The 14098-nt window shown below is 51.5% G+C and overlaps 1 protein-coding gene across 1 annotated transcript in view; it reads left to right on the top strand.

The window, feature by feature from the left end:
* Positions 1–3847: 3847 nt before the first annotated feature.
* The window catches only part of ADRA1B (adrenoceptor alpha 1B), a gene marked incomplete at both ends in the record, with an annotated part of 58289 nt that continues 48038 nt past the window's right edge, over positions 3848–14098 (top strand). The window contains one exon of the mRNA XM_080698626.1: positions 3848–4796. Within this exon, the coding sequence (XP_080554752.1) occupies positions 3848–4796 (949 nt within the window). The remainder of the gene's footprint in view (positions 4797–14098) is intronic.

Raw genomic sequence — 14098 nt, forward strand, 5'->3', positions numbered from 1 at the left:
AATAGCTGCTCCTCGCTCTGATTGGATTGAAAACTCAAGAGCCAGAGAGGGAGAGTCAAGCAAAACTGCATGATCACAGGCAGGACCAATCCTCCCAGAGTTACCCTAAGCAGATCCATGAATCTTCCAGCCTCAGTTTCCCCACCTTCAAATTCAGTGACCGCTTCTCCTCGCGGGCTCACAGAAATGGATGCAGCTTCCAGCATCCAGGTTCCTAATGCAATAAGACGAGTAATGAAAAGATCCTTCTTTCTCAAGCTTCGAGTGAGTCAGAGATCTGTGCTTGGCTTTGCCCCAGGAAGTACCGAGAAAATGAAATATCGTCTGCATCCTCATGACACCTAGACAAACGGTCAGTTCCATGGGTCAGAATTCAGCCAGAAGGGTTAAGAGGCTTCTCCAGCAAGGGGAGGGGAAGCAGCCATCAGCCAAGGTTGCTTAGCGGGGTACTGCTACATGGCTGCTTACCTGTTTGCTGTATGGTGAGTGGGATGTTTGGCCTTTGCAAAACATGCTGGTAGATGGCAACATGTCTGAAACCTGCAAGGATTTTGAATTTCTCTATTTCAACAATCCCTTCCACGTCCTGACACCTGAACCAAGACACACATTCTAACCAAAACAACAAACTATTCTCTTTCACAGTAAAGATAAGCCAACTCAGAATCTCAGATATGCTTTCTTCTTCTTCTTTCTCCTGGCCTTTTGCCACCATGAGGGGAAAAAAAATAATAATAAGTGTCTGATGGGCTGAGTTTCACATTGCAGCTGGTTACTGTGATTATGTAGACACAGCCTCTGTAAATTCAATGGTGTGCTGCTGGCTGTTCAATAGCTGGTGAAATTAATGCCCCGGGAAGTGGGAAATGGGCCACCACATTCGAAATGTGGACTGGGAACTTGCTTCTCATTTTATCCCATCCTTCGCCTCCCCACGTCCCAGCCTCGGTGCTAATCACCAGCTTTGTGCCAGCTCCCTGGCTTCTTCCTCCCACTGCCCCTGGGGAGTCGAGCAGTGCAGTGCGAGGGAAGCTCTATCACCCTGGATTTGAAAATGCATGGGAGTGGTGGGAATCAGCCAACCGCTGCCCCCACTGCAGAAGAAGCACTCGGGAAACGGCAGGGGGTCACTTTCAGGATCTGCTGCCACCAGCAATGGAAGCCAACCACCCGGAGCTAGGGCATCTCAAAAGACAGCCCCTGTCTCTAGACAGGGCGGGCGAATACATGAGTCATCCGAGACCAAGAACAACCTCTCCTCTTCATGAAGGCCTCTGGCAGAGGGGTGCCCAAGCTGCCCCTGTCTTCTGCCCTCACTATCTAAGTCACCAGCGGCTGTCTTGGCTGACTCCTTTGGGCAGCAGGTAAAAGAGTCCTATTGTGTGGGCGGCAGAAACAAAGTCTGAGAGCCGCTCTGCCCCTGACCAGCCTTGGCAGCTTGTCGATTCTCCCGCACCCTGCACCACCCCCACAATGGGGAGATGGGCAGACCAGGGCTCAGAGCCCCTGAACATCTGCGCCACTAGAAACCTGTGATGGTCTTATTCTAAAATCTCCTAATACAAGTTAGGCCAGCTTAATTGAAATGTATAAAAAAAAAAAAAGAAGAAAGAAATCAGTTCTCAGGGCTGTCTCTACCATAGATTTTTTTTTTTTAACCTCTGGGAAATCCTTTGAAATTGTATATTAAGTGCATTTAGGGAGTCTGTACATTTTTGCGGGAGGAGATTCGAGCCTTTGAGTATGAAATGCATAATAACCACCGAGCCTCCAGTTCAAAAAAAATAAAAAATAAAAAGAATCTAAGCCCCCAGGAGCTTAGAAAAGCTTACATGTAAATCAGCCTGAGTGATCACTGCTTTTCCTGCTCCTTATTAAGCTAGAGTGAGTCTCAAAGGCAGAAATGAGAAAAACCTGTGGGGCAGAGCAGGAGGCAGCAGTGGCCTTGATTTCAGCCTCCGGCCGCCATTGCCCAAGCCTCTGCCACAAGCCACTCCCGGGACCCCAGGAACCCACTACGCACCCTCCATGGTGAATGGTTATGCCTCGCTCAGAGAATTGTCCTGAAGAGTGAAAGAAATTGAGTAGATGCTTGGCAATCAGCAGGAACTGGATAAATGTCAGTTTCCTCCGGCATCAGCAGCGAGAGGGCCCCAGGTTTACCACTTAGAAGACGGCTCCGTGTATAGCCACCGCTCTATCCCTACCTCGCCCCTGGGGTAAGTGAGATGTAGCAGCCAAGTCCTCAGCGCTGGAGCCAACCTCTTGCCAAGGAAGTCCCCAGCTCCTCTCCCGAATGGCACTGTGGCTTGGGCCAATGAGAATATGCCAAAAGTGCTTAGCACAGTGTCTGGGACCTGAGTGTTGGGGAAACATCAGCAAGCCGAAGGCTCTTCCTTGGCTTTCATCAACTCAAGACTTTCTCTCCTAAGGACCATTCACCACCTCTGGGAGCATGCGTCCCTAGAGCTGCGGGTCCAACGTGGATATAAGACAGAAAGAAAAAAAAATCAAGAGAGAGGATAGATCTCCCCAGTCCTTTCCCCACATGTCTGGGAGTCTCTTTCCCTCTCGCCCCCACTCCCAGATGGCCAACTAGCTCCTTCTCTCCTTTTCCTTCATGAGTCAAATGCCATTTCAGTGACACCCCAGGCACCGTTTTAAAATTAAAACTCCCCCGCCCTACACCCTCACTGGATTCCCCGCTCCCTGCTTTATTTCCTCCCCGCACGTGTGACCTCTGATGACAACCTTCCTCATGGGGTCGTCTGTTTCCTTATTATCTGTCCCCTCTCCTTAAACTATAAGCTCCCCAGGGCAGGAATCTTTGTCTATTTGTTGAGGGGTTTCACCCACAGGGCCTGGAACAGCACTGGAGACAGGCAGCGTGTACTTCCTAGACAAGCCATGGGTCTTCAGTTAACAATCCACCCAGCGGATAAGCGGACAGGTGAACAAAATGGATAAAGAGAAGGAAAAAAAAAAACCTGCAGATTTTATTGAGACCAGAGGTTGCAAGGAGAGATGGGGATGGAGGCAATCCTCAGACCTGCTTCACATCCCTACCACCTGCCTAACCCTGGCTTCTTCCTTTTCTAGGAGCCACAGGATTCTCATACCCGCTTAAACCCGGGGGCCTGACTCCACGCCCCCCTATTAGAGGTAAGCACCCCCACTCCACTTTGGGAACCCAAGAGTGCTTGGCAAGGGAAGCCGTCCCAGCGAGGCCGCCTGGGGATGGGTGGGCGACGGGGATCCCCACGCCCAAGCCCCCGCATCCCAGCGCGCAGAGGGCCTGCCCGGGAGCGCGGGGGCGCGGCCAGCGGCGGCGTCGGGGCTGCGCGCCTTGGCTGGACCCGCATTGCCCCCTAGTGCCGCGCGGAGTCAGGACACCGGGCTCCCCCGCCTGATGTCACCGCTGTGCATTCAGCCCAGAGGCGGCTCTTTGAAAGCAGACCCTCCTCGGCGCTGGCTGGGCGGAGGAGGCGCCGCGCTCCGCAGACCCGCCGCGGGCCGGGCACCCCGGGCGCCCCTGCCTCGCCGCCCCTCCAGCTCCATCCCGCGCGAGCCCGGCCCGGCGCGCCTGACGTGGACCATTAAACTTGGAGCTGCCGCCTCGTCCCCTCTCTCCTCCTCCTCCTCCCTCTGACAGGCGAGAGCGAGCGGCTGGGTGCAGGCGTGAGACGTGCTGCCGGGCTGGGCTGCCCGGGGGAGATGACTTGTCGCCGGGAGGGCGCCTCCGGAGAGAAGACCACGGAGGAAGCAAAGTTTTAGGGCAGCCGAGCAGCCTCCGCCGCAGCCCTTCCGAGCGCAATCACGTCCCTGGCTATGGAGGGCGGACTCTAAAATGAATCCCGACCTGGACACCGGCCACAACACATCAGCACCTGCCCCGTGGGGAGAGTTGAAAAATGCCAACTTCAGTGGCCCCAACCAGACCTCCAGCAACTCCACACTGCCCCAGCTGGACGTCACCAGGGCCATCTCTGTGGGCCTGGTGCTGGGCGCCTTCATCCTCTTTGCCATCGTGGGCAACATCCTAGTCATCTTGTCTGTGGCCTGCAACCGGCACCTGCGGACGCCCACCAACTACTTCATCGTCAACCTGGCCATCGCAGACCTGCTGTTGAGCTTCACGGTCCTGCCCTTCTCGGCTGCCCTGGAGGTCCTAGGCTACTGGGTGCTGGGGCGCATCTTCTGCGACATCTGGGCAGCTGTGGACGTCCTGTGCTGCACGGCCTCCATCCTGAGCCTGTGCGCCATCTCCATCGACCGCTACATTGGGGTGCGCTACTCCCTGCAGTACCCCACGCTGGTGACCCGGAGGAAGGCCATCTTGGCGCTCCTAAGCGTCTGGGTGTTGTCCACGGTCATCTCCATCGGGCCTCTCCTAGGCTGGAAGGAGCCGGCGCCCAACGATGACAAGCAGTGCGGGGTCACCGAAGAACCCTTCTACGCCCTCTTCTCCTCCCTGGGCTCCTTCTACATCCCTCTGGCGGTCATTCTGGTCATGTACTGCCGTGTCTACGTGGTGGCCAAGAGGACCACCAAGAACCTGGAGGCGGGCGTCATGAAGGAGATGTCCAACTCCAAGGAGCTGACCCTGAGGATTCACTCCAGGAACTTTCACGAGGACACCCTCAGCAGCACCAAGGCGAAGGGCCACAACCCCAGGAGTTCCATAGCTGTCAAACTTTTTAAGTTCTCCAGGGAAAAGAAAGCTGCCAAGACCTTGGGCATTGTGGTCGGGATGTTTATCTTGTGTTGGCTTCCCTTTTTCATCGCTCTCCCGCTTGGTAAGTTGGGGAATTGGCAGAGGGGAACTGGACATTCTCAGAGCTTGGGTTGCCTGATGAGCTTACTCTGAAGTTTATACATGGGTTTTGCTGCCTTATTTTTTTTTTAATGCAAGCTGTGTGTGTGTGGAGAATGAATAATAATGTCTGTTCTGCAAAGGCTTTGCAGATTGAGGAGCTGGCTGAGGACCAGCTCAGGTGTTAGTGGGACGCGCTAAGGTACTAGGCACTTGAAATAGAAGCACGGAAGGGAAATCTGGGATGCGGGGTGACTCACTCGGCAGCCTTGCCTTAATAATTTAAAAGGACACTGGGCTCGAACATCACACCAGCGTTATTTCAGTAGTAACGAGGCGTCGGCTAAGGCAGCGTCACTAATGCGGCATAGAAAATAGTTTGTAGTTACTGCAGGCGCAGCATCGGGAAGCAGGGAGAAAGCTCGTACGCAGAGAGGCAGCGTTCATTCAGCATTTGCAGGGCTCTGGCAGAGACCACGTTTCTCAAGAGCTTTGCAGAGGCTGCGGTCTGCCCCTCCTCCCGCACCACCCTCTCTCCTCTTAATGTACTACCTTCGTTCCCAGTTAATAAGAGCATTCTGCAGCCACATAGCCTTAAGTTCTCTGAAGCTTGAGAGCTGATAGAAAACATGACTAGAGGCTCACATATTCCCAGTTTCCACTCCAAAATCTTCCTAACGCTGGCGATGTATGGAAGGTCCAGAGTTAAATCATACCTGACCCATGCCTTCATCCGCAAGACACCAAACCCTAGCGAGATGAAATTTCATGCACCCTTCCCCTATCATAAAAATGTGTCCATCTTATTTTGTATCAGTCCTACTAATTGGATTGTCCAAAAAGCTGCCTGATTTCTTCTAAGGAAGAAGCCAAGGTCTGGTTGGGAGGTCAGCCTAAAGGAAGGCACTATGACATGCTGTCCACACGGCTCGGGAAACCCTTGTCCCTTCTCCGGTCGGCTTTGATTTTTTTTTTTCCTCCCATCCCTGGGAAGCAGGAAGTGAATGGGAGGAGGTGATCACGGCACAGTCATGTGCTGTGATGTCAGAGTGGCAGCTGCCGCATGCCACGGACCACACACACCTGCAAATCCCGCCAGGTCTCAGAACTAGACGTAACGGAACGCTCGGCTCCAATCCGACGTCACCGTGCTTTCAAGAGAAAACAGTGAATGGAAAGAAAGCAAACTGGGATGAGGAGTTCTCGTTGTTTAAATAAGAAGAAGAGAAGGGAAAGCTGCTTAACGTACTCTTTATATCGTCTTTCCTGAGGCAGGCTTGCAGGCTAATGCCTTGGGAGATCGTTTCAATGACAAGTATTAGGTGGAAAGGGGTCAGAGCTCTAGCCCAGGAGCCATTACATCCTCTGCAAGGAAACCTGTTTCTCTTTCCCAAGGTCTCAGGGTCTTTTCACAGGCTTGTTAACCGTGAGTGATATTCACACTGCGTCAGGCTATTAAAAAAGTCATGGTGGTACATAACGTCGATCTGATCTCTTAGTAGCCACTGGACCTTGGGCAAACAGCCACTCCTGTGTGAACCTCAGTTTCTTCATCTGCAAAATGGGGTTAATTCCTCTTTGCTCCATGGATTCCACACTCATGCATGAAAAAGACTTCATACAGAATCTGGTACATGCTAAAAGCTCAGTGAAAGTTAGCTATTAGTACTAAAAACCTAAGCCCACATTACTCATTTGCCAACAGTGTGTCTGTTACTAAAGGCTCAGTAGGGAACTGGGTCTTTCTCTGTTCTCCAGCCTGCAGAGGCTGTGACCAGAGCATGCTCAAGAAGGAAGAGGTCCTAGTAGGTTGCAGAGATGATCAAACATGCAGGCTTTGGCTTTAAGACACAAGGAGCATGACTCCAAACAGGTAGGGGCCTTCCAGCAGGTTGAAATGGAAAACAGTGCGGCTCTGGAGACCAGAAGCCAGAGAGTTCTCAGCTTTGCCACCAATTAGCTCCATGACCCTAGACTTGTTGATTTTCTTCTTTGGGTTCCAATTTTCCTATGTGGGCATCTTGTTGCACTAGATCGAGGTGTATCGAACTTAGTAATAAGTGTCAGAACCACCTGTGAAACTTGATAAAAATGTGGCCTCCTGCACCCACGCCACAGAGGCTCTGATTCAGTAAGTCAGATGGATCTCAGGAATCTGCATGCTTAATCAACCCCTCCCCCCAGGTGGGTCTGAAGAGGTGGTCCATGGAGCGGCTTCTGCGAATCCCTGGCCAGAGCATCCCTCAGTTTTCTTGAGAATCCAGCATCCTGGATCCCAAGGTTTCAAAGGCAGCAAAGCTTAGGTCTTTCCCCCGGCACTCGGTGGCTTTTCTCTGGGTCCTGCTTCAGGTCTTCAGACCGCTGTTGCCACTCACTTTATCCCCACTGGTCTTTGTGGTGCTTTCCTGAGACCTGGCCCTAGCATCTCAGGCCCTTGCTTTCCATACCATAGGGAGTGAGACTTGCTTGCTCGCTGATGGTCTCTGAGCTGGCTTCCCCTCTCCTGGTAACAAAAGCCTTCTGAACACCCGTGTCATCTCTCCTGGAGACCTTCTCATGCGCCATCCTGAATCTAGTCCATCCACATCCTTCTTCTTTGGAAACCGGACAGGTGAGGTGAGGATTATGGGCTTCCAACCTTGGCTCTTGGTGGCCTCCCGGTGCTTCTCCACAGCTCCAGCTCAGAAGGTACATTGTTACTGTTCTCTTCATAATGGAGGAAGGCTATCTCGGCAAGATGGAGATGTGGGTTTCTCCTCCCTCTGAGTTAAAATAACACCCAAACACAGGTAGCGCAGCGCTGTAGAACAATAGCTCCTTTGGAATCTTCCAAATTCTAAATTTTTCAGCAGAGTGGGGGACTTTTCATGCCTAAGGGGGTGAAAGCAGATCTGGGGGAAGACGAGGCTGGACAAACAGAGCAGCGCAGGTAGGGGTGGGAGAACTTCTGTTTGGTGCTAGGCTTTCAGGTGCCTGATGGCATGACATTTCCATTGCTATGTTTGTTTTCTCCATAGGAGAGAAGGGTTCAGATTCCTTTTGGGGAGGAGAGAACACAGCCATGCCCTCCCTGCCCCCTGCGGCAGCCTGCAGAGGGACCCCATTTGTTTACCTTCCTCCCTTATTTTTATTTTTGAGAACAGGGCTGGGCTGCCTGCACAGCAGGGCCTCTCAACTCCTGCTGTACCGGCCCCACCTGTAACACCCTCCTCTCCTCCACCCCAGCCTTTCCCGGTGGCCTGAGACCAAGTTGGACCAGGGACCAATGCTCCCTCACTCAGGAACAGGGATGGACTCCATCAAACAAGGGCCTCTTTATTTGGCCCCTGGAATCAGGCCAGGGAGTGTCAGGAAATCTGTGGGATAGAATATAGCAGTATTTCCACTCCATTGCCATGCGCGAGGTGTCCCAGAGACTCTCCAGCTGCGTGCTGTTATAGTCAAGACCACCTCCCACCCGCCAGGGGAAGGCCTGGCAGCATCTGCAGAAGCAGCTGGGCTCTTGAGGGGTGCGCATCGCGGTGTGGGGGTGCGTGAACGGGAAGCAGGAAGTGCCGGGCAGTCGGCTAGTGGCTGGGCTCAGGGAGTTGTTTAGAAAACACTGGAACCTTGCCTTCGCTCCAGATCTTTCTTGTGTCTTTTAAAATGCTGAAAGGCACCAGGAAACTGCTCTCGAACTGAATGCTTTCCCCCTCCAAATAAATGAAGGTCAATTTCAAAGAAACAGTTGTGCTCGCTCTAGAAACGGAATCCCTCTCTTGTGGACCTGGGTCTCCGGCCCTCTCATTCAGACGGGGGCTGATGGATCTCCAGCCCTCGCGACCACAAGGGAGGATGAGGGTCTCAGAGATGATTCAGAAAGGAACTGCTCCCACAAACATACATGCCGATTCTCTAGCTCAAAAACAGCAATTTGAGCCGGGCGTGGTGGCGCGCGCTTGTCATCCCCGCGCTTGGGAGGCAGAGACAGGAGGATCGCGCAGGTTCGAAGCCAGCCGCGCGCGCTGGCTTAGGAGACCCTGTTTCCAAATAAAAATGTAAAAATAGGTCTGGGAGTGTAGCCCGGAGGTAGAAGAGCTTCCAGGAACCCCAGTACCAAAAAAAATAAAATAAAATAGCAATTTGAGTTTGAGTCCTTGGTTGGGAATGGGGGTGACACACCTAGAATCTTTCCTGGGTGAGGGAAATCTTACGGAGGTCAAATACATTTGGCCATTTATTGGATCCTTAATCAGTACTTCCTAAAGCACCTACTATGTGCTAGACCGTGCACTGGGCTGTTGAACTCAAAACAAGTACAGTTCCCGCCTACATAGGCATGTGATTATTGAACATACACTATTATACCAGATGTCATTAATCCTCCCAGAGCTACCCAGTATGGAGGGGGGAGAAGCTGCTCCCTCTTCACAAACGAATATACCGAAGGTTAGTGAGGCTAGATTCTTGCCCAAGGTCACCAGACCAGTAAGTGGTAGGGCCAAGAGTTGAGTCCTGGCCTGTCAGAACAGGCCATACCTGTTTCTCTGCACCTAGGAGATGGCTGGCCTTTTCTGCTCTCTGGTAGCAACCTGCTGTCATAGCAAATGTTCTCCAGGAAACCCAGAGCCACCCGGTCAAGAGCTACTTATGATGCTTCTGTTGCACGCCTCCGCCTACTCGTGAGAATGGGCGGCCCGTGAAATGTCAAGGCAGGGCTGTCCGTAGTCAAACTCTGGGCCACGTTTTCTCCACGCCTTTTGCATTGTGTGTGCTAAGGGTCGGTCAGGTCTGGGCACTCCCGCTCCGTCAGTCACCTAACCAGAAGGACAGAAAGGAAAAGACCTTGCCCTTCTTCTCCAGACGCAGGTCCACATCTTTAATTATGCCTTCATTCTAGTCACTGAGGAAATATGGATTTATTGAGTGGCTACTGTGTTGGGGCTTTTTGCTGGGGAAAAAAAAAATGATGAGCAAATTAATTATCCGCAATGAAAGTAAGTCACACCTAAAAGACTGGAGGTGGACGATGGTAGGGAGATAACAGGACCTGGAGGACAGAGGGACCCAGGTCCAAGCCAAAGCTGCAGGTGTAGGCAGAAGCCAGGCAGTGCAGGGCGTTTAGGCCACAGGAAGGACCTTAGATTTTCTCTTAGGTGCATTGAACACTACGGGAGGCTTTGGAGCAGACAAAAGATAACAGTCCAAAGCATGTCTTTAAAAGGATGACTCAGACCTCTGTTGGAGCACAGACTGGACTGGACACTGGGCAGGAAGGAGGCCTTGCCAGAGCCGGGAGAGGCGAGAGTGACCGAGACCAGGCAGGTGACAGTGGAGATGCTGAGAAGCAACAGACGCAGGAACGTGGGGCCAGGCAGTGACGGCCTAGGAAAGTTAGCGAAAAACACGTTCAGAGTAGCCCTGGGTCTTTCATGGAGCCCCTGGGTGCCATTTGTTGTGATGAGGAAGGCAGGTAGACGGCGGTTAAACACAGACAAGAGGATTCCTCCCAAGATCTTTATCAGACAGCTCCGTGGGGCTCATAAGACGCACGCTGGGAATAAGTCACCGGACACGCTTCAGACAGGCTATCGAAGGCCCAAGCTAGAAGCTGTGAGCAACACAAACTCAGCTGCTCCTAAGAAATTAGGAAACGACCATGAAACGGGGAGAGGCTATTTTTTGTTTTTGTTGTTGTTGTTTTTTGATACTAGGGATGAAACCCAGGGGCATTCTACCTCCGAGCTACACCCCTAGTCCTATTTTTCATTTTTTATTTTGTGGTACTGGGATGGAACCCAGAGGCTTTCTACCTCCAACCTATACTCCCAGACCTATTTTTTTATATTTGATTTGGAAACAGGGTCTCACTAAGTTGCCAAGAGCCTCACTAAGTAGCTGAGGCTGCCTTTGAACCTGTGTGATCCTCCTGTCTCAGCTTTCCAAGTGCGGGGATTACAAGCGTGCGCCACCATGCCCAGCTAGGGGGCTGTGTTTGAAAGCCTAGATTCTGCCCAGCTTGGTGACTCACATGTGTAATATTTGTACTAGGGAGGCTGAGACAGGAGGATCATGGTTTCATGGCCAGCCTCAGCAACCTAGCAAGACCCTGTTTCAAAATAGAAAATCAAAAGGACCAAGAATATAGCTCAGAGATAGAATACCCCTGGGTTCAATCCTTAGAACCAAAATAATAATAATAATAATAATAATAATTATTATTATTATTATTATTATTTATTATTATTATTATTATTGGGCCCCACCAAAAACCTGTTTTTTCTATTATCTTATTGTAGGATTGAGAATTTCAGTTTTGGTTTGATTTGGTTTATAGTTTGGTTTGGTTTGGTTTGGTTTGTTTGTGATACTGGGGATTGGACCCAGGGGTGTTCTACCACTGAGCCACACCTCCAGGGTTTATTTTTTTGGGGGGCAGGGTCTCTCGAAGGTGCTGAGGCTGGCCTCAAACTTGTGATTCTCCTGCCTCAGCCTCCTGAGTAGCTTTAGAGGATTGTGTGTGTGTGTGTGTGTGTGTGTGTGTGTGTGTGTGTGTTACTAGGATGGAACCCAGGGGCATTCTACATCCGAGTGATGCCCCCAGCCCTATTTTTTATTTTTTAATTTGAAACAGGTTCTCACCGAGTTGTAAAGGGCCTCACTAAGTAGTAGCTGAGGCTGTCCACGAACCACAATCCTCCTGTCTCAGCCTCCCAAATGCTGGGATTACAAGCGTGCACCACCATGCCGGACTAGGTTAGAGGATCTCATGCACCCTGAATGGCACCCGTCCCCTCACCCCACGCCAGGCCTAGGAATCTCAAAAGATATTTTGAAATTTTACTGTGGGCTTCCTGAAGTCTTATAATTATGCAAGAAACCACAGTGACTAGACACAATAAATACTTGTGGGGGAAAAAGGAGGAAAGGGAGAGAGAGGAAGAAAAAGAAAGGAGAGAGGAAGGGAGTGATGAGTTAGCCTCAGCCTGGTGTGGATGCAATGGGCTCTGTCCCAACATAAGAGCCAGGAAAGCCACGCATGGTGGCACATGCCTAGAATCCCCGTTCTTGGGAGGCTGAGACAGGAGAATCACAGGTTCGAGGCCAGCCTCAAAAACTTACAAAAACCCTGCTTCAAAATTTAAAAAATTAGCCGGGCGTGATGACTCACTTTTGTAACGCCAGTCCTTGAAAGGCTGAGACAGGAAGGTCTCAGGTTCAAGGCCAGCCTCAGCAATTGAGTGAGACCCTGCTTCAAATGAAATAAAGGCCGGCAGTGTAGCTTCGAGGTAGAATGCCTCTGGGTTCAATTCCCAGTACCACAAAATAATAAAAATAAAAAAGGGATGGAGGTAGAATACCCCTGGTTTCTATCTCCAGTGCCAGGAAGGAAGGAAGGAAGGAAAGAAGGGAGGGAAGGAGGGAGGGAAAGAGGGAGGAAGGAAGGAAGAGAGGAAGAAAGAGAGGACCCCAGAGCCCAAGGATGGCGTATCCACATTCCACCTGGCAGATAGGACAGATGGGGGCTGGTCACTGAGGCACCCAATCCTCCTGGCGCAAAGCAGCCACGAAAGTGCCAGCAGGTTCGCGAGTGGCCGCAGCCGCAGCGCAGATGGGCCGATTGAGATCTGGAATGCGAGGCTGGCTTTACCTGACTCTGTGTGGCTCGTAAAAATGACTGATGGCCGTCGGCTGCGTGGGGAGATTGCTCTCGCCCACAACTGCAGGACGTGTCTGCAGCCACTGTGCTCCCTGACTGCGTCTGATGATAATAATAATAGTAATAGCTGCCAGTTATTAGGTCTTAGCATGGGCCAGCCCGCCGCGCTGCCGCACGCGGGGGCTGCGTCCTGGGTGACCTCTCCTTCACTCCTCCTGTGACGCGGGTGCCCTTAACATCCCCATTTTACAAACGAGGAAACACTGGAAGCTCAGAGAGACTGAGTGACTAACCTCAGGCCACCCAGCTGATCTGTGGCCGGATCCGGATTCGAATCCAGATAATTGGATGGGTTGGTTGTTGGAGGAATTTGAAGTCCTATGAGAAGGAACTGGGGAAACTAGAGTCTATTCTGAGAAGAAGGAAAAGAAAGGCAGATGGCTGCCCGTCCTTCAGCTACCGATAGGCAGCAGGTTGTGGTTAGAACATAAAGAATATTAAAATAAGCCGGACGTGGTGGCTCACGCCTGTGATCCCAGCATTCGGGAGGCTGAGACAGGAGGATCGCGGTTCACAGACAGCCTCAGCTACTTGGTGAGGCCCTCTGCAACTCAGTGAGACCCTGTTTCAAAATAAAGAATAAGAAAAATAGAGCTGGGTGTGTATTTCGGAGGTAGAATGACCCTGGGTTCCATCCTCAGTACTGCAAAAAAAGAAAGAAAGAAAGGATAATATTGAAATAACTGGACCTTTAACCTAGCAGGAAAAGTTTCAATTTCTTCTATTATTGGTCGCTTTTTTGTGTGTGTGGTATTGGGGGCCTTCTACCTCTGAGCTACACCCTCATTTCTATTTTTTTATTTTTTATTTTTTATTTTGAAACAGGGTCTCACTAAGTCACGGAGGGCCTCCCTAAGTAGCTGAGGCTAGCCGCAAACCTGCGATCCTCCTGTCTCAGCCCCCCAAGTACTGGACTTATAAGCGTGTGCCACTACATCCTACTTGCTGGTCACTTTAGAAGAAATTTTTTTCAGCTTCAACACTTATTACTGGTAATGTCACATACAGCTTTTAAGGTTTTTATCAGATTCAGAAAAAGACACAAAATTGACAGTTCTCTTTCACAGTCAAGTTTCGGCCGCATGCATTTCAGACTCGATTCACTGCCACCAGCCCCTACACGTGGTGCCAGCCCCACGGGACACTCCCATGGCAGATCCGCCCCTGGTCCCTCCTCTGGGTGTTACAAGGCCGGGTGAGGTGGCATCGTGGGTGAGCGTATTTTTGAGAAGCCATTCTTCTGCTTCGTAGGAGCTCTGGCCAGTGATGACCTGGCTATTAGACAGGAAAGACTGCGGTCCACAGACACATACCCGACAGCACCCCACTGAAAAAGAAAAGCATCTTAACCCATCCTCTAGCCGCGTCCCCAGATGCTCGTGGCCATTACACCTCCAGCTACCGAGAAGGTAGGAGGACACTGGCTACATTCGCCCCACAGCAGAGCGAAGCGAGTCGGTGGAAACAGACGCAGCTCTCGTTCCCTGTAGCCCCTGGGTCTCCCTTTCCAACCCCACCGTCTGCTCACCTTGACCCCTCTCTGGGCTTTGCGGTGTCCATGAAGAGAGGGGTAACTGAGGCCAAGT

The sequence above is a fragment of the Muscardinus avellanarius genome (genome assembly GCF_963383645.1).
Source record: "Muscardinus avellanarius genome assembly, chromosome: 7".
Taxonomy (NCBI): Eukaryota; Metazoa; Chordata; class Mammalia; order Rodentia; family Gliridae; genus Muscardinus; species Muscardinus avellanarius.